At 39.2% G+C, this 24,779-nt stretch overlaps 1 protein-coding gene across 1 annotated transcript; it reads right to left on the bottom strand.

Annotated features, from left to right (window-relative positions):
* Positions 1-124: 124 nt before the first annotated feature.
* Positions 125-24,427, bottom strand: impg1b (interphotoreceptor matrix proteoglycan 1b). The gene is made up of 18 exons (XM_075448639.1): positions 24,361-24,427; positions 17,326-17,541; positions 16,169-16,335; positions 16,027-16,055; positions 15,663-15,697; positions 15,518-15,564; positions 15,264-15,413; positions 12,268-12,326; positions 11,785-11,984; positions 11,356-11,700; positions 8,856-9,526; positions 8,353-8,442; positions 3,884-4,103; positions 3,157-3,367; positions 1,538-1,723; positions 1,245-1,428; positions 723-806; positions 125-208 (listed from the first exon to the last, which is right to left on the bottom strand). Exons 1-18 carry the CDS (start codon positions 24,425-24,427, stop codon positions 125-127), a joined length of 3,045 nt encoding a protein of 1,014 aa, XP_075304754.1.
* Between the last annotated feature and the right edge of the window lie 352 nt (positions 24,428-24,779).

The following is a 24,779-nucleotide window of genomic DNA, read 5'->3' as shown; positions in this document are numbered from 1 at the left end:
ATTCAACCACTGGTCTAATGTACCTGCATCTCACAAGCAAACTACACGCAGTGTGATGGCAACATTTGTCCTGTGTTCCCTATGCTTTTGCGCTGTGTCGGCAGCTCAGACAGGCAAGATATCATCAGATGACTGTTACTTCAAAACGGTCGTTGTCTGATGCCCTCAAAACACAACACGTTCTGTATTCATTTTGCAGTCGCCACGTCTAGAGGAGACAAGGAGAAGAGTGACAAACGGCTCATTTCAGGTGGGGTAATGCAATAAACGTCAGCATTATTTGTTATCATGACCACATGCACAGCAATATCTGAAAGTATAACGCAGAAGCATCGATCAACACTGTTTTATCTAGAAAACGTTTGTACATGGTTATCATGGTGTCAGGTTTCTAGAATTCATTTTGCAGGTGTTAAAGACAAAACTTTAATTGCACAAAAAAAACTCCACAGCGATTCGGTTTGTGAGTCCAGAAATCATCAACAGTTTCATGCACAGATGTTTTTACCTTTGCACACGTCATACAGCTGAAAAATATTTTACGGCAGAGTTAATCATTGTTCACCACACTGTTTATAAAGAGTGCAATCCCTGAAAACAACTGTACAAATATAGTCTATCACCTTCATTTAATGTAAATGTCCATTATATTTTATTATAGCATGGTATTGCATATACCTTTCCTGAGCATTACAGTCTGACTCAAAAGCGGTTTAACTTACCTCATTGTGCGGTATACAGTGATGAAAATCCACCATTTCTGAGACTAACTGTTCTGATCTTGTTGTGTAGAGTTGTCTGGGGATCTGCAGAGACACAGAGTAAATGGGCTCAGTGTGTTCCATGAATATATTGTTGCCCCAGAAGCATTTTGGCAAGATAAAGGGTCAATGAAAGTAAGCATTTTCACAAAGTCCAGTTAATCCTCCTGCAGCTGGCACCTCACAGGTCAGGGATAAAAACAACAACCTCTTTGGATCTCTACGAAGCAGGTTAAAAAGTTGCTTTAAAAGTTTTTGTGTGACCAGTAAAGTCTATTGTTAAGATAAGAAGTTTTAATGCTGCATATAAAGCAAACATGAAGGTATGGAAAATGAGAGCAATGCAAACTGTGTTGTGAAGAAAAGAAGTTATTGATTAGTACAGAGTTTTTTAAAGCATTTTGATTCATATTAACTAAAAAAAAAAAGGGGGGATTAGTAGTTTAGTCAGTTTAGTCTGTTGTGCAGCACCGCACGGTGTACCTCAATACTCAGACGTATATTTTCAATTGAGGCAAAATGCTCCAGCTCAGACTGTTGGGATTGGGAAGAGGCAGAACTTGAAGGATATGGTAATGTGGACACTTGAGTTAAGACACCATCATCGTTCTCAAATACTGGATTCTCCCTCAAAGTATTCTCAAAGGCATAGGGAGCAAGGGTATGCCTACAATGTAAAGGAGACGAGGCAATGAAAACAAATGTTTTTTGGGACAGAAGGTGACGCCCAATGACTGATGTATATGTACAATAGGTGACAAGGTGTTCAGACTTACACCAAAGTTATAGCCTTTCTGGTTTTTACACATCTCTTGTTGATGAATATCAGAATACCAATGACGGCGCAAACAAAGCAGAGACTTCCCACGAGGCAGGTTACGATTAGTGATGGATCTAATGGCACTGAAACCAGGTCGTCGCAGCGTTCTCCGTGGTAGTGCCAGTATTTACCTGAAGGGCATCTGAAACAGATGAGAAAAACTTATACAGAAGCACACACACCGTTATCTAAACCACTGAGCACAATGATACATCTGAAAAGCATAGCTGTAATGCAACTGTAATTAAACCATCTTAGACTGCCTTTTTTCTATAATTCACAATATAATTATATACACTTAAACCCTGTTTCCAAAGGTTTGGATGCTGTGCTCGATATAGAAATATGGAAACACACAATGATTTAGACATAATTTAAACAAATTCAAGACAACCTGTACACACTCAATATTAAACATATCTTTTCATGTCAAATTCGATGGCAACACATTTTAAAAGTTGGGATAGGAGCACTTTTGCCTTTATGTTGCATCACCTCTACTTTTAAAAACACAATGAATGTTTTAGTTACAGAGAAGACCAAATGCTCGAGTTTTGAAAGCAATTTGTTGACATTCTTTCATGATAGAGAATTTTTAGCAACAGCTACAGGCTTGCAACAGGCCTGCTTTGACATATTTTTTCCACTTTAATGTTTTTAAGGGGAGACAAGTTTAAATTGCAGACAAAAGTTAAACACAATGTTCTCCAGAGCCATGCTCTTTTGTTTTGTTCAGGATGAAATCTGGATGGCAGCATACTGCATGTTGCTCAAAAATGTTCTGTCGTATTCAATGTTAATAGTAACTTTACAACGCAATGTGCCTCAGCAAACCTGAATGGGCCGACTTCTCTTGTCAATGATTTCCAAACATAATTGAAAATTTTGCTTCATCACACCACAAAACCTATACCATCTTATATGAGCTTGGGCCCAAAGAGGGCAGCAGCGTTTCTGGATCTGATATTTTCTTCGGATGGTTTAGTTTTAACTTAACTTTTTGGTTGCGTGACAAACTGTGTTCACTGCGCATGATTTTCAGAAGTGCTCCTGACCCCGTGTAGTCTTCTAGAAACAAGTTTCAATCAAATAATATCTTTCCCAACATTCTGTCTTACCATTCATATGTTAATATGTTTGAGCTGCATATGAGGCAGCACATACAAAGTCTGTTTAATCACTCAGGATCAGATCTATCATTTTTGAGTCTGTATGCATTTGCCAGGTATCTAAGATTTAAGAGCTAGCTGCTAAACAGCAATAATTACACTAATAATCTCTTCCACTGATATTTATTTTAACTCTTTTCTTCTGTGTTGTTCTCATGAGGGGTTCTTCATCAGTAAACTCTCACAACTTGGATACCTTTGAGTGCACAACTAAGGATGATTTTCTTTTAATGTAACTCCACGTGTCTGCATCTGCATTACAATACATGATAAAACCCAAAAAACAAAGATACTAAAGATACTTTAAGATACTAAAGGGAAATTAAAGCTGGCCAGACAGGCCTAAGAGAGGACGAGGGTCTTCTGTAAGGTCATGTTTGTGTTGTCTGTCACAGTTTATGTGTACCTGCAGGTTACTCCATGACCCGGGATTATTTCACACAGGCCTCCATTCAGGCAGAAGTCTGGCTGCGATGTGCAGGTGCTCTGGCAAGGCAATCCGTCCACAGTGCTGTAGCCAGGATCACACAGACACTCTGCCTCATTAGTCCAACTGTTTACCACGCAGCGGGAAAACTCGTTGCAGGCCAGGAACTTACAGGGGTCTGCTTGGTCAGCTGAAGCCAACCGAAGAGAGGGATTGCAGAAGAGAAAAGCAGAGGTCAGAGAGAAAGAGCAAAGAGGTATTCATTAACATTAATGCAGTCTGTTAGAGTCTGCAGGTTCAGAGGAGAGCTTGAAGGGCATTTTGATTGTTGTGAGTGGAGCTGTCTGCTTTAAATAAGGGATTTAATGAGACCATGTCGAGTCATTAACCCTTCCAACCAAGAAGATGCGTCAGATTTGTACAGCACTTGACAAAGACTGCTGTGGACAAGTGCTCCGATTTTGAAGCATAAATAAACAAATTTCACCATAAGTACAGACTACATGAGTGCTTTGTTTTGCTGTTGTTTGCATGCTGTGACAACTTCTTACAGAAAATATGGATTTTACTCACAAAAAGGGGAATTAACAGTGACTGTACTTAGTCTCAAATTCGAAAGTTGTTTAACACAAATGAACTGCAAAAAAGAATTAAACAGAGTTGTGTTTGTAAAATGAAAGGGATTATATAAGGAACAAAAACTCACCTGGTTCTATATCCAATGAGCGACTGTCAATCTTAATGTCAAGCCGTTTGGATGCTGCATTGCAGAAGTCCTCGAGCACACAATGCACTGCTTCTGTAACGTTATAAGGTACTGGCTTGTCCAGTTTCATCCTGCTGTTTACCACAACACTCCCGTTCCTGAAGTTGAGAATCTCCAGCTGCTTAAATCCGGTCAAATTGGACTGTAAATATGGCAAAAGCTGTGTGGATGGAGAGGAGAAGCAGATTATTCCCTTTTCATTTGAATGGTGAACAGTATGTTTACAGTGTGAATTCAAGAAATAATTCACAATTAAATTGTGATGCAAGCATGAAATCCTGCCATTGCTACACTGAGTGTGTGATTAGATCCAGGACAGATTTGGGGTTAGGTTTGTAAGCATTAGTGCACAAAACATACAAATTCTAATCAGGAAGGAGACATAGAACAGTTGATGAAGAGGCCTTTAAGAAAGACTTTAATGACAACTTGCATGATCAAGTACCAAAGAAATGTTTGATAAATGTTTTTTGATGGAAACTGTTACGCAAATGTTTACAGAAATACAAACATCCAACAGTGGTGCATCAAATTTTAGGAGCCCTTTAGAAACTGCAGTCATACTCTGGCTGCAGGCGAACAGGGGAGATACCCTTTGCTGAATCTAATTTAACTGTCCAAATCATTAAATCAGAAATTAACCTATTAAACCAGTTCAAAGAGCTCAAAAAACTGAAGGACTTTACCACTTTCATGCCAGCTTCAAAAACATCTGCTCTGAAAAACATATAAAGCCATGTTTTACCTTTTAACTTTTACTTTCCACATTGTTACATTAAGAAAAAATATCCCCTCAGACTTGCAAGCTTGCTGCTCAGATAACTGAGATCTATTAAGACTTTAGACTGATGACGGTGGTGTGATTTAGGATGGGGAGGTAGTCAGCAAAAGTAGAGGACCTGCATAGATGTCATCGATCTGCACCGCTCTCCTTCCAGCCACTCCGTGTTCACTAGATGAGGCAAGCATTAAACCACCGTGTGAGAGGGAGAGATTACGAAACTTTAGCAGGCCTGGCTGTTGTACATGAGATAAGAGGCCTTAAGGAGCTCTGCTCTGATCGGGTTATCTCACCTATCACTGGCACGCAATTTATGGAAGGCTAGTGCCATATAGCTGATACTGTCTCAGGGAAGAGGAAAACTAATCGGGAGTCCAACTTCCAGAACAAATGGGGGACAACCTGCAGCCCAACTGCATACACAGTTTGGTGTGATCATTCATTTGTGTCACAGTTCAACATATCCACTGATATTACCACCCTCACTTTATTGCTTTTCACACAAGGTCAAAACCAAGTTCCTTAACAACAAACTCAGCAGTTTCTGAACTAAGAAGTAAAAAAAAGCACAAGCAATTAATCTGTTGTTATACACGGGAACTTAATAAACAGCAAGTTACGAACACAACCACCATCTCACACTTTAACACAAAGTTACACGTGTATCTACTGGTTCTTGTTTTTAAAAACCAAGTGAAATATCCTCTCACTGATGTCCAAAACTGAGGTCATAAGCAATATTATGCTGTCAAACCCTTTTATCTAATTTATTGTTGCAAATAAACTCATTACAAACTCCATATCCAGTTTTATTGGTTGCTTCACAAACCAGTAGGTACAGGAGTAATTGAAGCCAAAGAATACAGAAAACTGAAAGCTATTGTGGAACAAATATATATATACACACACACACACATATATATATATATATATATATATATATATATATATATATATATATATATATATGTGTGTGTGTGTGTGTGTGTACTAGGAAGTCAATATATCACAGCAAATAGTATATCCGTTTAAATGGGCTACCTAATACAAAAAATATATCGAATATATAATATTATTCAACATTTCCTTGTTATGATTTTCGCTGTTTCCACTGATTTATAAACCAGTTTGGAAAAGCCTCAAATAGCCCATTTAAAGGACGATATGTTGATAACTCTAAATGGGTCACCAACAATCCATACAGTACAGTAATGACTTACCGGTTCATCTGACTTCTCTAGGTTTGCCAGGAAGCTAAATACGTCAATTAAGAAGAAGAACTGTGGTTTGAGCAGCCACTAAAAATTGGAGATGGAGTGTTGTTTTTATCAAAGATTTGTTTTTTCTATTTTTGTATTTTTCTATATGTCTATTTATTTTTAGAGCTTCACATAATGTTCCCTGATACAGTGTAGGAATTGACAACACCATGAAACTATAAACAATAGTTTCAGAAAACTAGAATCAAAACACATCCAGCTCATAACACGCATTGTTAAACCTTGAACTTTCATATCAGATAAGTTAAGACAGACTTTATTTGTCCCACAAGGGGAAATTGCCAAGTTTTACAGCAGTAAAAAGAGCAAAGAATAGCCTTCTACAAGCATGTATACACAAGGACAGATAAGCAAACATTTCATTTGAAATCATCAAACTACATGACTTCAAAGTAATCTTAACCTTAAATACTATCTAAACTATATCCTACTGTCCAAGTACATTGTATTTCCTCTGCCCCTTTGCCTTGCATCAAACACACAATCCTATTTCTATCAATGCATCTGCTCAGTTTGAGGCCGATGACTTTACATAACACAGAATTCAAGGCACATCTGAGCTAGCCTAAAAATACAGTGTGTCCCATCTGTCAACCTGTGACTAAGCCTTGAAACAAAATGGAGATGTCAAGTGAAGCCGTTTTCCCTGATGTACACTATCCAGATAGTCCTCACCTTCAAGACAGCAACTAATGCTAATTCGAAAGTGTTCTATACAACAAAATGCAAGGATTGCTCTTAGGAATTGTTAAAAAGCAACAGATATTTAAAAAAAGACAAGGACCTTGAGAAATGTTATTCCAGTAATAGTACATAAAGATATAGTAAGCCTATGTCATATCGTCCATTCAGTCCTGCAAAATGCATGCAGATGTCCACACACACACACTTGATTGACATCACACTAAGGAGATTGAAACCATTATTAGCACGATGTGTGTGTGGTACAGGAACTGACTAGAACTGTTCAAAGCTTCTTACCTCAAGTCACTAACCAGTAACTAAGGCAGACAAGTCCCATGATTCAGACTACTCTGGGATAGCTCGCTCGCTCTCTACCTTGTGCAACGCAACACTTTTAGCAACACAAAATGAATAAAGCAGCATGACATTCCAAATGTATTTACTAAGCCTATTATCATATTATTCTGCCCCACATTCAGTCGTTAAGTCGCTCAATCTGTAGGTTTATTTTTAAGGCTTCGGACATGCAAAAACTGAAAAATGTTGTAATGAAGAATCCTAAACCCCAGAATAGTGTATATTTGTGAATAGCTAACTTGCTCAAAGAGTACAGCAACACACACTGTTCCTCAATAAACACAGTTATACAATGAATAATTAATTACATCAGTATATGTAATGATGCTCTGAGAATGAGGACAGGTTGACCATTTTTAATGGTTTTTGTGAGAATTCCATATTGACTCTTTCTCCTCGTTTACAGATTTCACGTTCTGCGAAGCTGACCAGCTGCTGGTTGAGCAAGAGAACAAACACCCATTTTCCCCAAAATATCAATTAAAGTTAGGAAGTCAGGAACTTTTACCATCTCTTGCATTGAGAGTAAATCCACCCATTTTACGCATAAGTTTTGATGGTGTGAGCTTGTAATAGGGAAAAGTAACACCAATGATAACCTGTGTTAGTCTTTCTCCACCAACCACTTTCTTTTTCAGACTTCATCTGAACTGAGTTGATTTCTAACTTGACAATCAGATACCTCAACTGCTTCCTACTCTTATTTGCCATGAGCACTTTCTGTCACTTTGGTTGCTTCAGTCTGCAGCCTGGCAAATGTAAAACCCAAAGCAACTGGTGCAGCAGAGCAGCAAAGTCCACACAGGCAGCAGATTTGAAACTTCAGTAGACAACGTAACACCGTTAAATTTAGGTACTGATAGGCTTAGCAACACCAAGCTCACCATGCAAGCTAGTTTGGCAAGTGCTTGAATGTTACATTTATATCATGTATCAAACCTGGGACCACACTGTACACCGACACACGAGAAGCACAAACGCATAAACTGAGACTATGCTGAATGTTTGTGAAACTTAACCTGGAAAGCATCTGAAAAAAGCAAAGCGGCAGCAAAATTTTAAACTTTAAGGCAAAATGCACAGAGACAAACATCAATATTACAATCAGGTTCACAGATAAAACAATTAGTCATGAGTATCTGCAGCAGGACAGTCTAGTCTCTAGTGTAAGAATTTCAGAAATGTTAGAAATGTTGGGTGCCTTCAGAATTTTAGATACTGCATTTAGAAAAGGTTAGTCGAGAAACAGAAAGCCTGTTCTCTCAATAATCTCTGAGTAGTTCCAATATGGAAATAAAGCAAGATACCGGTATGGAGGCTAAAGTTGTCTGTCTCCTAGGCCCAGATTTACTAGATGCTCCAGGGTTTGGCGAGTTTCTGGACCCAGAGTGCTGTGTCTAAGTGAAACAGAACAATTTCAATTGCTTTTTTTCTACACTGTTGACACAGTGACTCCGTTGAAACAAAAGCATTAGCTTACTGTAGATCTGACCAAGAATTAGGCGATTGTTTAAAGCCTTGTAACACTTTCTTGTAATTCAATGAAAACAAAGTAATAATAATAATGGTACATTGTGAGGATAAGGCTTACTGATCAGTGCGTCCTCACTTGTGCAGGACAACATAACTCAGACCAACCAGGGATTGCTCTCAATTGTTTTTTCACAACCAAAATCTCAGGTGTAACTAAAGTTTGAAATAAATATTGCATACCAGCAGTCCTGTCAGTTTTAGCTTGGGATTATGAAAGGAAGTATGAGAATAAAACATGGAGAAACATGATATCCAACACAAAAGCTTGTGCACCTACCAGCTCAAGGAATGTATTCTCCAGTGACTTATACTCAGGGGAGCTCTTGTTGAACAGGTCATCAGAAAACATCATGTTAGTGACCCTCAAGCTAAAGAAAACCACTAACTCTTTGCTATTATCCACTGCCGTCATCAGTGGTGTGTTGACTTGTCTCATGGCAGGTGCAGCTGTGGATTCGTATGGATGTTCATCATACTCTGAAACAAACCCACTGCCACTCTCCTCTTCCAGTTGCTTGGTCACTTCCACCTTCGTTTTGTTCTGACTTGGTCCAGCTTCAGCTTGAATGTTTGAATAATCTGCAGGAAGGTCCACTGAGACTATGTTAACTCCACTGTACCCTCCACTTGAATCATCCCTGTCCTCAGGGGCTTCGCCGCTATCCACAGGGGCTGGTAAAGGATCATGATACGTTTCTGGTTCAAAGCCTTGGACTGTGTTCTCAGAAGATAAAGGTGTGGAAGCTGGAGCTGCTGCCTCTGTGACAGATGTCTTTGAAACCGTTGGAACGGTAGACTGTGGCAGGTCAAGGTTAACCTCAGCGGGAGCATCCGTCGGCACCCCTTCAGGGTGGGGGCCTTGAGTTGGCACAGGAATGTTTTCGTTCTGTTGCTCTGGATGGTCCGGGCTAACCTCATCAGCTTGTTCTGGCTCTTGTAAAGCAAAACCTAACAGGAGAGAGGTTGAATAATCAGGAGTTGTTTTGCATTTGAAATAATATATGTACACATGCACAGCCAAGTAGTGTACAAGTTCGTAAAAGCCACACTCATTCAGTCAAATTGGTTATGGGTGGAGTTGGATGTGGGATAAATTAGATACGGTCAGAGTAGAATTGTCCCACTGTAAGTTGCAGCCAGACATACTTGTGGATTTACAGCAACAGGGAGAAGACATGGCACACATTATAATTCATTTTCAGTGGGTCACTTGTACTGTACTGTTTAGGCATTAATGGGAACATGATAAATGCTCCAATGTTCTCCAATTCTACACATGGGCCCTCTCAGGATCTTATAAGTGCTCCTCCAACTGTCTTAGTGAGAGCCTATTTAAATTTTAGATCACAGGAGTAAGGACATTTAGGAAAAGTGAAGGTTTTTTTTTTGTCCCCGCTTAGTCACTCCCCTCCAAAAATGCTGTTTAAGGGTTAAGACCTGGTATTAGGATTCAAGTTAGGATAAGATTTAAGTTATGGTGGGGGTTACATACATACAGCCTCTTTTCTTTTTGAGGAGAGAGTAATAAGAAAGCTGAAGCCTCCAACTAGTCACATTATGTCTTTTTTTTTAATGTAAAAACAATGATTTGCAATTTTAAAAGGAGGTATTCTTGGTGGTGGTGGATTTACCTAAAACTATTGCTTTCAACCTCACATTTGGACTATCAAAGATAAATAAACAGATAGATTGTCAGGCAATATCAAATGTGATTTTCTTTTCAGTGTCACATATTTTCTGTATCAACTTGGTCCAATATAATACCATGCAGTAAAATGTTAAAACCAAAAATTCCTTCTATTTATGACTGTGCCATTCCATTAAATGAAAATGCTGTTGGTGAGTTATTGGTGCATTATTTTATATACATTTCCCCAAAAGCCTGGAGCAATAGCACCAGAATTCAAAAGGAGGTTCTTCTGGTTTAACAAAGTTTGCCTGCACAGCATGACTTTGTAATGACTTGGGCCACAGGCTGGTTGCTGCTTGTTAAGAAGACGCATTGCCTCTGCAGGCAGCATCTCCTTGCGCAAAAAAATCAAATCACCAAGTCTAATTAAACTGTAATTTCCTTTTCCTGAGTGGAATGAGTGTTCTTTGTAGATACTGTAACTATATTTGGACGATCAATACTGCACTCTGCAAAGATTTTCTTATTTTTTTTAATAATGTCGGGATTTTATGTGCTTGTTGCAGAGGTGTACAATGAGCCTGATAAATTCTACTATGCATAACTCCTCTGATGGTTATAAGGAGTGATTAGTTTCGAAATCATTCAACAACAAAAAAAGATGTGCACTTATTTAGCTTTGTGCCTCTGTAAAACACAACTTTTATCATATGCAGAAGTACTGCTGTAGACCTTTATACAGACTTTGATACATACAAGCATTGGACTTCTTATCAATGGACTTCCTCGTTTTATTCTATTGCTTTTACTTTTTGTGGTACCTCTCTCTAACTTATGTCACCTGGGGATGTAGTGTTTTATATACCCACTGCAGATTTTCCCTCACCTTAGATCTGGAGCCTATAAAAACTCATCCTCAGACCACCCCCCCACCATTAACAAAATAAAACCCCAAAAACCAGACAATGACAGCTTAATGTAGGATTATACTTAATTTCTGAGCCTCTTGCAGTTAACAGTAAACAATGGTAGATGGAGTCAACACCCTATTCTAATGTTTGGTTAATCAATAAATCATTCAATTTTTAAACTTGTCTGCCCTTGACATCCTGCTTGATAAATGAGATTTAACCAGAGGAGGGCTTACCGCCCGCCATCTGCCCCTCATATTCTACCTCACCTCTATCATCATGTTCAGTTGGCATCTCCTCCACCTCCGCCTCATCCTCTTTCATGAACTCCTCCTCTGTACCTGCCACAAAGGGAGACTCCACAGTGGCCTCTGGGAGGATATTGGGGATGAAAGGCACAAAGGTATGTGTGTCTGATTTTACAGTAGAAGCTTCTAGTGAGTTTTCCATCACTGCCACAGTGGGGAATAAATTCTGAGTGGGAGGGCTGTCTCCTGTTGGTGCCTGTGTGGTGTCGTCCTCTGATGTTACAGTCTCAACAGGGTTCACATCGAGCTCCGCCACTGGATAGATAGTGTTCACTAAAAAAGAAGAATTGCAGTTTAAAACTGTAAAGGTGTTCTGACATATTCAGTTCAGCTATATGTGATTATAACTATGCTCACCAGCCTCAAAGCTGAGTGTCTGTACGTCCAGCAGTAGTGGTGGCTTCTGGTTTAAGGCCTTTGAGATGATGTACTTCAGTTTAGGAGCGTTTACATCTTCATCTGTCTCTGTGTCAGGCACCTCCATATCCTCAGGTTCATCATTGAGCTCTGTTTCTCCATTGAAGACCACAGCGTAGCGCACAGACACATCCTCCGATCTGAGCATTACAACAAAACATGTCACAGACCCTCATAAGAGACAAATCTAGCTGATCGTGGATGTTTGCTCATGCAGAGGGGTTTTTGAATCTCTCATCAAAAGAAGATATAGTGCAATGTTTGATGTATTTTTACAGACTTTTACTATAAAACTCATTTAAGGAAATTAAATGGAATTAATCTGTTTTTTGAGTTTTTAATTTCAATGGCAATGGTTAATGGTTTCAAATAAATGGTATCACACTTTTCATGAAACCTTTAATGAAATTTAATGAAACCCACCGGTATCCCAGAACGCTTATCCCTTTGAATCCTGGAACTTTTTCAAACACATGATACATCTACAGAGAGAAGAACAAAATAGTATTATATAGATCAGCATCAGAAGTTTGTCCATATTAAAGCATCTTCATAGCCTGGGAATTCCCATGCTGCCTTGCGCTCGATTTCATTCTCACTGAAAAGTCAGCCTGGAAACCACCGCCCTTATTTTTGCCTGAGTTTGGGAACCAATCACAGAACGGGGGGGGGGGGGGGGGGGGGCAGCAAGACGATGACGACGTCTATGCGCTACACCGAAGCTTGTAGAGTGTTAATCCAACATGACAGCGGACTCAACGTTACCGTTCGATGCAGCCGTAGAAAGTGTTTCGGAGTAGATTCACCCTACGGTCATTTGACATCCAGCCAAGTAGCCCACCCAAAGTTTTTCCGATATTGGCTGAACATCAGCTGAGTTACTGAGTTATCCCGAATAGCTTAGTACAAGCGCTAATGGACCCTGGCAGTATCTCCAAAATTACCACACTTAAATCACATGCCATGACAACAAACTTCTACAGTAGTACAAATAGTACAAGGCTGCTCAATTTCTCCATTGATAAAATAAATTCACAACTCTACAACATAAAAATTCATGTAGAATATAGCATATACTTTGTTGTCTACAGTAGTAGATCAACCCTCATCTTACATTGAAGCTCCCAGATCCAGGAAGTGCACACCTAGTTCCCAGACCACCATCTCATCGAGATTGTGGACGCGTCAGCCAGGCTAGCATCTTCATAGAATTTTCAACAATATTGTTCCTCCAGCTTTGGCTTATAAATGTTTTTACATACCTGTTGATTTAGGGCTGCCTTTCTTTGTTCACTTTTCTGCCAAATTTGACCACTCAATATGATTACATGATAATGTTGTGCATTATCACTTTCTCCTGCATTCATAGTACATGTACTAATGTAAAGATTCTAGTGTTGCAGCTAATGGACCACAACAATTATCAGCCATTAGATAATTATCATTAATAGACAGGCAACAAAGGAAGGGAAGTGGAATGTCTATATGGAAGCAGATTAGAGGACTAATTATGTACAGCGCATTCAGGAAGTATTCAGACCTTTCACTCGGATTGTAAAAAAAAAAACTGAAACTCTAACTTAAGTTTGCAGACCTTTTGTTTCCCTTCCTCTTGATCATCTTCAAGATGTTTTTATTTGGAAAGGCATTACACCTGTTCATGTATGGCCAAACAACTGACAATGTGCTGTATATCAAACCAGTAAATAAGTCGTGGGGTCGAATGATCTGCTCAGACAGGATTGTGGCACTGATTTGGAAATCATCCCTAATCCAACAAAAAAATAAATAAATATGTAAGAAACAAAACATAAAATTAGATTATGAGAATATGATCATAACAATTGTTATTATTAGCTCCTTGGGGCAAAGTGGCCACCATATAATAGATGGAAGAAGTTTGAAATAAGTAGGACTTTTCCTAAAGTGGACCATGCATCCAAACTGACCAATTAACAGCTAACCAGCAATTTGGTTTGTGCAGCAGAGTGGTGAGATGGAATCATTAAGAATATCTGACACAAAGAGGCTGCTCAGACCTGGTATTAAGATGTGTCCCCAACTTGCGTCTTGAGCGCCCATATCTTATCAGATGCCAGTTTCCTGCTCTATATGCAAATAAACCCGTCTCTTACCTCACACAGGAGATTTTTTTGTAATTGATACATCTTATTTGTTTGTTTTTTGTTTTTGTTTTTTTACAGCTAATGCTTTTTTCAAAAGAACAAAACTCCTGGTGGAAACGCCACTGCTTGTGTGGACTTGTTTCAGGGGAATAATTGTGCTTCAGTGCGGCATAGATGTGCTCACAATGTTTTTGCTGCTTTTTTTCGTGCAATTACACATGGAAATAACTAGAGTAGCACCGTATCAAAGCATTTTGTCAAATAGTCAAATGTTGCTTCATATTACTTATGTAACTGTCAAGTAGAACAGCCAAAACTCTGTTCTACTTGACAACATAAAAAAAGTTTATTTTGTGCGACTGCTTCATGTTTGGCCATACATCTGAACGTGTCCAGTGACCAGATAAAAATGCATCCTCCTTCTGTCCTGAGTGTGTTCACACCTGTAATTGGTGCTTTCTACTCTTAATCAGGTCACCATGGTTAATGTTAGCACCAGGAATTAAAAGTGAGAAAGAGGAAATAGGAAGCAGGAGCCACATGAGCTGACTAGGTGCACAGATGGCTATCTTCTTTAAAAACGTAGAAAAAATAAACTAAATGTATCAAGTAGTAAACTTAAGTGGATCTCTTCTTCTACCGCTACAGCTTTAAGATGACATTTTGTATGACTTACACAGCATGCTGTCACTATCCATCGCAGTGACAGCATGCTGAAGTTTTTCCTCCACAAATGAATAATGACCCTCAGCCCACAGCCAAGACAATGCAGAAGTGGGTTAAAGACAGAACGGAACCTGGACCTGAACTCCTCTGAAGATCCCTGGAGAGATGTGAAAATGTCTGACATTGCTTCCCATCTAACACGACAGGGCTTGAGAGCGGCAGCAGACAGGAATGACAGAAAATCAAGGAGTTCTACGTCAGAAATTCTATGTCAATAATTTTCTAGCACCAAAAGGTCAATCAAAAGATTGTGTTTATAGTCAGTCCCTCCTAAGTCAGCGATAATCTTTACGAATAGATCTTACTATTCCGGGCTCACAGTCATTGACAGGTCTTACCTTAAGTCCTGTGTTGCAACCTTAAAGCAGTTAAATCAGTCAGGTTCAGTTTTACATCTAACCATTTAATTGAAGCTGGCATATACATCTTTCCTTGCTACACAACACTGCTTTCAAAAGGGGGAGAATAAGGGGCAGCTCTGCTTTTCATCGGCAGGCAGTGTTTGCAGACGGGTAAAGACAGCACCTCAAAAGAATGCTGACATTTGCTGCAGGCGTTTAATCTCACCTTGTCTCTGAGCTCTCTTGTCATGTCGCTATACTGTGGTGCCTCGGGGTTGCTGAGCAGCTCGCTGTACGTTGGATCCACAACAGTGATGCTAAACTCAACAATGTACTCCTCAAAGTTCTCTTTAATGATGTTGGAATCTTCTTTAATCTGGCAAACAAAAAGCCGAAGGTCATTACTGCTGATTCTGGCTGCGTTTGGACTGAAATGTGACTATGAAAAATGGCTGGTTTAAAGTTGGTTTCTTAATTTACCTCATCAGCCTCAGTTGGGAGCAGAATTGGAGGGGGAGTCCAATTACCTGAGATGAAATAGCAACACCTCAGTTAAATCATTCAATGACACTTGGGGGGGTAATAAAGCCATTTAATGCTTTTATTGAGCATATGTGGAACTTACACTCACTGTCCGGCTCTGCAGTCCCAGCGACAAAACTGGAAATGAAAGAACATTCACCTTTTAGGAATCTCTTTTCCTCTTAAGTCCCCACTCTTCAGAAATTATACAATACAGTTTACACTGAGAGATTTAAACAAAGTCAGAATTTAGAACAAAAGTATAGAATTTTGAATGAGGAAGTAATCAACATCTGTAACATCCATTCAATTCTCCCAATATCCTCAATATTTTCTGATGGATGGACTGGTAGGATAACCATTTATATACTGTATTATTGGCAGCTTTGCACAATACAGAACAGACTTTTCCCATGAACTTAAAGTTAGATTTACACACTAATTTCATAAGCAAATGTTGTACCTACCCCTCACTTTCAGTCTGCTCTGCAGCTCTCTGAAAATATTAATAATAAAAATCAGCTATTAAAGATTTGCAATAACAACCAAAATCATAACATGTCCACTTTATTGTGTGGTACAAACTTGTTGGGTTGCTGCATTACTTACTTTGGCCACCAAGTCCAGATGCTCCTGAGAGCTGCTGAAATTCTGGGCCAGGTCATCCATGCAGAGGTTTTCATGCTGGCAGGTGTAAACCCATATTCCGTACTCCGCTGGGCTTGGAACTCTGTCTAAGAAGATCCGAAACGCTTCCCATATTGCTTCCTGACAAACTAGAAATAAATCATGTAACTTTTTTTCTGCAAATATTAGTGAAATAGAAGCAGAATCCATCAAAAACACAAAAGACATCATCTAATCATAGCTAAAACAAGTTAGAAATCTGGCAAGTGGTATCTGTATTGATCTTGGCATGTCTGCATGTGGTGAGATAGACATAATTTAGAGATTATGTTTAGGTTTTAATTCCCCCACAGAACAGCGTTTTACTGTGGCTTTAAATATTAAACAAAATGCATAACATTTTCATAACAATAACTCATAAAGTGTATTAAGTCACAAAACTTGTTTGATGTAATTTAGAGACGACAGCACAAATAAATACCACTGCTTGTTGTCTCAGAAAAGACTAATCTTTTTAACAAATTACATTTTTGAGAATATCAAAATCATGAGAGCAAAGCCCCCAAAGATCCACCACGTTTCAACCGGCTCTGTGGGTGAAGAGAGCATAAAATTGTCCAATATCATGATGCGTGTGGGAAATTTATTCTCAGACAAACTAATTTCTGAAGCGATGCCTTTTACCGCCAGCATACCAAATTAATCTGCCTCAGTTTAAAAATCACATGCAACAGCAGCTGTTGCGGCTCAGTTTGATTACAAACCTATTATAACAGCCACAATGGCAATTCTAATCTCTCAAAACACCCACAATTCACTTCTCTTGGACAAGGGAAATTTGCATTTATCATCATAATAATTCAGTAGGGTATTTTCAGTGTGTGCATGTTAATTCGTAGAAAAGACTAAGATGAGCACGCATATGGGGAATTACGGATGTTTAAGGCGAATAAATGTGCTTGAAATTGTATTTGCAATGTTTTCTAACTTCAAAAAACATCAAAGCTGTGCAGTCAGCAGTTTATTTAATTTGATTTATAGCTTTATTCTCTTTTCACAAAGAGTCAATATTTTACAAAATGTCAGTTTGCAATTTTAAAAGGCTTAGTCATAAAAGTACGTAAGTAATTTCATTCTACCTCTGAGTTTGTAATAGGCCCGGTGACTCCCGATGATCGCTTTAATCGTGTCCTGGGGGCACACTTTGACACCTGTAGTGAAGACTGTAGACCTCTTCACCCGATGTCTGTCCTGCTCTGCCCTGACATTGGTTGCATGTCCGATTGGTCTAGAAGTTTCCAGAAAGTGTCGAAACTTTACATCCCTTAGTCCAGAAAAACCGTGGTCACGAAGGTCTGCAGGAGAGATGTAAATGCACGTCGTTAGTGACATATGTATGGATAAAAGTTTAGAGCATTAACAGGTTAACAACCTAACAACATGTCACTGACAAAAATCTAGCCAATGCAAAATCCAAACATTTTTGGATTTTGCATTGGCTTTTTTTATTTAGGATATGTCGTTTCCCTTTATACAATAGATTAATGCAACATCGTCACTTTAAAAGAACATTCTGTCAATTTCATATTGTTAGATCAATTTACAGATCAAATTATTATTATTCATTCTGTCCAAACACTGTGTTAGGACCTCTGTGGCTCTGATGGTTGCTTGAGGAAACCTGAGGAAACATTTAGTGCATTACGTGTAGCCCACATTAGTGCCCTTGTTTTGAGAAGCCTGATTACTCATATCCATGTCTAAACGGTAAGTCAAATATCCAGGTTTCTGATCACGTGTGATTAGTTGCTCAAACTCATCATCTCAGCCACTTTGATTTTTTTACCAGCCCGGCCCATGTCCTGAGACAATTATCAGGTGTTTAAATGTCAGTATCCTGGTTTCCACTGGAGTACCCCAAGTAGGATGTCAAGGTTTCTCAAAACCAGGATAAAACCTTATCCAGATTTCCAAAAGTAGATACAAAATATAACCTCCAAAAATGACTGCAAATCTTCAAAACAGTCATAACGGCCATTTGTTTATACCGTAAATATGGCTCAGATCGGTGTGCTGTAAAGCACCACCCCTACAAGCAGCAGGATGGAAATATGACCTATATGTGTATCTCCACATCAGACCAGTCGCCACACTCGTCTTTTTTAGTTTAAGAAGCGACAAAGTCATTCGGAGGAAGAAAGAGGCAGGATGGTGGCGCAAATTTCTTTGTGTGACAGGAGATTGAGAGCACCATATAACTGTCATTTTTATACACTGTTTTCATTTCTGGGTTTGATACAGTCAATAATATAGAATGTTTTTGGTTTAAACATTGATTTTGCTTGGTTTAGGAAGCAGGGAAAGGATCATGGTTACATGATCAAATGCCATGTCAATAAGGATGCCATCAGGGATGCACTTACCACTCAAACTTAAAAGAAACTAGGTTAAAGGGCTTCATTTGACAGACGTGTATCACAACCATTGGATGATGGAAACATTTTGGGTTTTTAATGTGCAACTCATTGCTATAGTGCTTGATTAGTATAGTGCTTGTGTTGATTGTTCAGACTTAAAGGGATAGTTCGCCTCTTTTGACATGAAGCTGTATGACATCCCATATTAGCAATATCATTTATGAACATTGACTTACCCCCCGCTGCGTCCTGTGTGCGTCCAATGTAAACTGTGCAGACTGAGCAGTCCCCTGCTTCCGAGCAGTAAACACTGTAACAGGTGCGGCTATCGCTAGGTGGCTTGACGCATTGATATCAAGGGAGGCAAAAATGGCGCCAAGTGAAGTGAGGTCTGACTTTTTCATCGAGAACGATTTTGTAATGCAAATGTATTACTCTTTTGAACGCATATTTTTTTGAGAAGCAAGACGCTTTATTTTTCAAGCCCCAGCCAACAAGCCGGACTAGCTTCGTGGACGCCAAAACTCAGCTGGAACTCTGCTCACAGGACGCAGCGGGGGGTAAGTCAATGTTCATAAATGATATTGCTAATATGGGATGTCATACAGCTTCATGTCAAAAGAGGCGAACTATCCCTTTAAGCAAATTCACGTCCAAAGTTTCACTAAAAAACTCGAAAAACACAGTCATTTCATTAGAGTAAGATATTGCTCCTTTTTTTTTTTCGGGTCATTTATCAACAAGAACTCCAGCAACATGTAGTTGTCAGTTCATGTCCAACAGCAAACAAATCCAAATTATTTGGCTGGAAAAGTGCGAGACCTTAGGTTGACCCTGATGTGACATCACTGCTGAATTAATTTTATTTCTCTATCTACACAATGTTTTGCCTTGGGGTCTTTCGTGACTTACAGTCTGGAAAAGGTCAGGGGCTGCAGTGACAGTGGGAAAGCTTGATTCACTTGAGTGAGCAGTTTAAACATTAACCTTTATTGGACTTGTAGTACAGTAGTCCATCAGCCAACACTCACTACTGCCAAGGATTATTTCATTTGACTGATTCTTAATCCAACTGGGTGTCTTATGGCATCTGTTCAGCTTGGTTATTCTGAATTAACTGCTGCTGTTTTATAACTGCTTATGAACAATATCTGGTTGTACGGAAAAAAGTTTATTGTACATGTTTGGTTACTGAGATGCTATTCTTGTCTTTGTTTTTTTACAATGAGTTTTTATTTAGCATTTTAAGTTCAATGTAGCATAAGAATGTCTGGAGCCCGTAAAGGTCGGGTGTGCTGCTTTGTGACTGGGAATTATTTGTCTGAAAGCTGGAAGAAACGCAGAGCTGTTTAAAAGACTGTGAATGTTCAACTCTTTCTCTTTGTGATGGAACAGATGCTGTGGTGCCTTTGGGCAATTTAACAGTTGTTGAATGACTGAAACTGCTCAGTGAAACATAAAAATGAGTTTGTGTTGAGAAATATCCATACAGAAGTGGATTATTGCTGAATAAAGATGAAACTGTACAACCTGAAGAGACTGTAATGAACTACAGAAAGAAAATGTGCAATTTCCTTTAATAATATCATATTAGAGTGGCATTCGATACAGGATGCCCTAATTTTCTGAACACCTTGGTAAAAATAAATAAAAATTGTAAAGATTAGACATACTTTTGAGGCATTTCAAGGGGATCATTTTGCACCATTACAAAAGCCTATGTGCCAGTCCACACACTGTGACAGTCACACTATTGAATAGAGCTATTTATTGTGATGCCAGCTGGCAAATCTAAGAGGACCTGTTAAGACAATAAGCCAGGATTTATAAGCCCCAAAACAAAGACTTTAGATCCTCAGAACTAAATAACAAACTGCGCCTCGTCTAGATTAGGAAGAAAAGGCAACGGAAATACAAAAACAAACGGTGGGTGTCAATGATAAAATAACTGTACTGCTAGAATTGTATTTCAGAAAGAATTTGTAGCTTAACATGTTGTATTTCAGGAGAGATAAACAAGAGGCCCATGTTTGTACATGAATTCTGCATCTCTTAAACTGAACTGTGCAAACAGATTCTGTAGTGGGCAGACACAAGATGACACATCCCTGTGCAATCATGTGTGTACCCAAGAAAGTGCCTGAAGAAGATTCTACTGATTGAAACACTGCAGAGCAATTATTAATACTGTGGCTTTCTCTCTTTTAGTCCAACATCTATGGGACAGTTGGAATATGGTAATATAATCCAGTCTCAATCTGTCTCTCAAGGTATGTGGCTTCACAGACAGTGGCTTCATCTCCCACATTAAGACTTTATTTTCAATTTAATTAAACACACTTATTAATTGTTTTTTGTTTTGGATTTTTTTTAATCAGTGTGTGTATCACTATTGGTATGTGATGTCACATGTCACTGTGTGGTATTTGGTGTTAACCAACTCAATCACTGCACTCCGTATATCCATCATTTTCTTGTGTATGATTTATGCCTTGATTTATCTCTAACTGGGATCCATCAAGGTGTCATAGTGGACCGTGACCCGTCACTCTGACATCTGGATGGATCACACTTCTTTGTCCTGCATGTTTGCAAACATGTGCATCATTTCTCTTTGCCAAGGCGCTGTAAACCTACATCTATGAGGTGCCACCAGGGACATAAATCAGAATTAACTTCCATATACACATATGAAATTAAACTCTTCCACATACTATACTCAAAACCTTGCACAAACACTAGTGAAAAGCTCTCACATAAACTAGTGAACACATTTACCTCTTATATAACCTACTCAAAAGCTCTCATACACACTACTGAAAAGCTTTCATATATAGTGAAAAGCTTTAACTTTCATATATACTAGTAAAAACCTCTCATATACATATGTCAAACCTCTCATATACACATGTCAAACCTCTCATATACACCTATGTCAAACCTCTCATATACACCTATGTCAAACCTCTCATACACCTATGTCAAACCTCTCATACACCTATGTCAAACCTCTCATACACATATGTCATTTGAGTTGAAACGGAAGGCATTTCAGTTGAAACGGAAGGCATTTCAGTGAAACAGGAAGGTGTTTTATTAAACCGGGAGTTGTAGTTTTAAACAGAAGTCATTCTGGTTAGCTTTGTGCATTTTGTGCAATCTCCTGCCGGTATTTTATGAAATAAAATAAACGACAATTGCTCAGCCACCCGCTGAATACCGCACACAAACAGCGGCATTACTCAACTTTATTTTGGCTTCAACGGAGACCCTGCAGCTGGCAAAGACATGCTGCGCTGGCAGGACGGAAAAAGAGATGCTAAGCGGCTATCCACCGAGTCCGGAGCTGGAGTTGAAGTGATCGGTTGCTGCCCAAGCCTTGTAGCATTTGACAGGGTCCTGATCGTCTCCGTTGAAGCTAAAATATTGTTGAGTAATGCCACTGCTTGTGTGAGGTGTTCAGCGGACTGCGGTCACGCCATCTGCGCTTCGGAAAGGCACGGTCGTGCTATCTACACTTGAAAATCGAGCACGCGTCTACAGTATTTTAGCTACAACGGAGACCATCAGGACCCTGTCAAATGCTACAAGGCTTGGGCAGCAACCGATCACTTCAACTCCAGCTCCGGACTCGGTGGATAGCCGCTTAGCATCTCTTTTTCCGTCCTGCCAGCGCAGCATGTCTTTGCCAGCTGCAGGGTCTCCGTTGAAGCCAAAATAAAGTTGAGTAATGCCGCTGTTTGTGTGCGGTATTCAGCGGGTGGCTGAGCAATTGTCGTTTATTTTATTTCATAAAATACCGGCAGGAGATTGCACAAAATGCACAAAGCTAACCAGAATGACTTCTGTTTAAAACTACAACTCCCGGTTTAAAACACCTTCCTGTTTCACTGAAATGCCTTCCGTTTCAACTTAAATGCCTTCCGTTTCAACTGAAATCCACAAATATTTGACATGTGTGTATGAGAGGTTTGACATATGTATGAGAGGTTTGACATATGTATATGAGAGATTTGACATATGTGTATGAGAGGTTTGACATATGTGTATGAGAGGTTTGACATATGTATATGAGAGGTTTTTACTAGTATATATGAAAGCTTTTCAGTAGTGTGTATGAGAGCTTTTGAGTAGGTTATATAAGAGGTAAATGTGTTCACTAGTTTATGTGAGAGCTTTTCACTAGTGTTTGTGCAAGGTTTTGAGTATAGTATGTGGAAGAGTTTAATTTCATATGTGTATATGGAAGTTAATTCTGATTTATGTCCCTGGTGGCACCTCATATACATCAGCCTGTGCCTGCGTAGCTTAATACCAAGGCAGGCTTCTTTTCAACTATAATCACATTATCTCGCCACACAGTCACTCAAGACTTTAGTGAAAATGTTTTATTTGCCAAGTAAATGTGATGTATTTCAAGGTTGACCAAACCACATTCTATTATCAAAGCTAACTAAAGACTGTTTGTTGTTCCTAAACCTAGCCAAGAAGCATATGAATCCACAAGTGACAGCAAATGTAAAGTAGTGAATATAAAACGAACAAAAAAAAAAAAAAAACAGAAAGTGACTGAATGTCTTATGATTAGTAGTCATCTTTGATGTCACAAGCTTCGAAGAAGAAGAATTTTAAGTATTTGATGACCCGGGGTTTGAAATGGGTTGATACACGATAATGAAAGTTTAAAAAGTTTTTTTTTTTTTTTTTTTAAATCTATGGTTGTTTTAAGACTAAGTTTGTTCATAATTTTAGGTCATTGTTTGATGCAGATGTTGCACTTGTGTGTGGTTGACATTGTGCTGATCGAAGCTAAAAGTCACTAAAGTCTGAGAACAAAAAAGAAAACCATAATACACACCAGTAATGATCTCCAAAATAAACAATATTGTTTTCTTTAAACTCACAATTGGCCCCAAATCAAGAGCATGCAAAGAATGTGAGTGCACTGATACTGTAGCTCACAGCTTAATGGGCAAATATCCCCAAGTTGAGTGAAGGTCAAGAAAATCCATTCAACAAATAGTTACCAAACATTTCAGCAGGGTGGAGGATTGCTTGAAATTCCATAGAAATGTCAGTGTTTTTCCTAAGATGCACGCCACAGCTGTTTGATAGGCTTTTGGATATCTGTAAGCTGGAGGCCGGCTGGAGCTCGCACGACGTGCACATGCACAGACACGGGGAGCTGCGTGAGAACTGGGAGTGCTGAAGTGGGCCTTAATGCCCAGTGCAGCCGCAAAAGGGCCTCACAGCAGAATTAGAAGCCAGAAAAGATTAGCGTCCTGCAACACTGGGGAACAGAATGGCTTTTGTTTCCTTCAGGATAATGAGCTCACCCAAGCTCATCAAGCTGAACATTTCAACCAGTGTGGACCCAAACATTAGTACTGGTGTAACTCTGACCTCTATCCTGGTGGCACCTATCATATGTCATTGCCGACTTGATTTAATTAATACTTATGTCCTTAAAACGTCTCACCTCCTTTTTGAAATTTTCTTTGTGTGAAAATTAAATGTTTGCTGAAATTGAACTGACATTTTATACTTACATCTAGAAAACTCTACTCCTGCCAAGGAGTGAACATTTTGTATTTTATTAATATTTTACTGGCACAAATATACCTGAACTTTCATAAAATGCAAGTCAGCTTGTTCAGAGAACTGTGCAGCAACCACATATGCAGCAACTTAAATCTGCAGTATGACAACAAAAGCAATCACTGTTTATAATTCTTCATCTATTTACACGATCCTTACCTTTGATTTGAGTTGCTTGGAGGGTAAAAAGACACACAGTGAGGAATACTCCTGACTTTAAAAGCATGGTGGGCTAATTTATGTCTTCAAGCCCAAAGTAATCATTTGTAAAGAGAAAGTTGCGAACAACAATACAATCCAGAATCTCCTTATCTTAAGTCCATGAGGAGAGTGAGCAGAAGTCTCCTCATCAGCATTGACAAACTCGTAGCACACACCCAACAAGGCAGCCCAGTCCACTCCTATAGCTGTGCTCTGACTCCGTTTCCCCAGTAGTTGGTTCTTCTGCGCAGTTGGATCCCTGTAGACTGGTGGCTGCACGGATGAATGAGCAGTGGGTGCGAGGGAGGGAGGGGAGCTACAGAAAGGAGAGTTGGGGTACCGATGGTATTTCCACTTCAGAGTTCCCTTCTATGCTG

This window comes from Odontesthes bonariensis, chromosome 17 (assembly GCF_027942865.1).
Source record: "Odontesthes bonariensis isolate fOdoBon6 chromosome 17, fOdoBon6.hap1, whole genome shotgun sequence".
NCBI lineage: Eukaryota > Metazoa > Chordata > Actinopteri > Atheriniformes > Atherinopsidae > Odontesthes > Odontesthes bonariensis.
Note: the sequence above shows the minus strand (reverse complement) of the source record. Positions and strands in the feature narration are given on the sequence as shown.

What these genes read in the sequence shown, in the direction of transcription:
- impg1b (XM_075448639.1), bottom strand. Translation starts at nt 24,427, where the DNA reads ATGCTTTTAAAGTCAGGAGTATTCCTCACTGTGTGTCTTTTTACCCTC. An exon ending in CCAAGCAACTCAAATCAAAG is followed by an intron (nt 17,542 to 24,360) that starts GTAAGGATCGTG and finishes TCTCTCCTGCAG; the next exon opens with ACCTTCGTGACCACGGTTTT. An exon ending in TCCCAACTGAGGCTGATGAG is followed by an intron (nt 15,414 to 15,517) that starts GTAAATTAAGAA and finishes TTTGTTTGCCAG; the next exon opens with ATTAAAGAAGATTCCAACAT.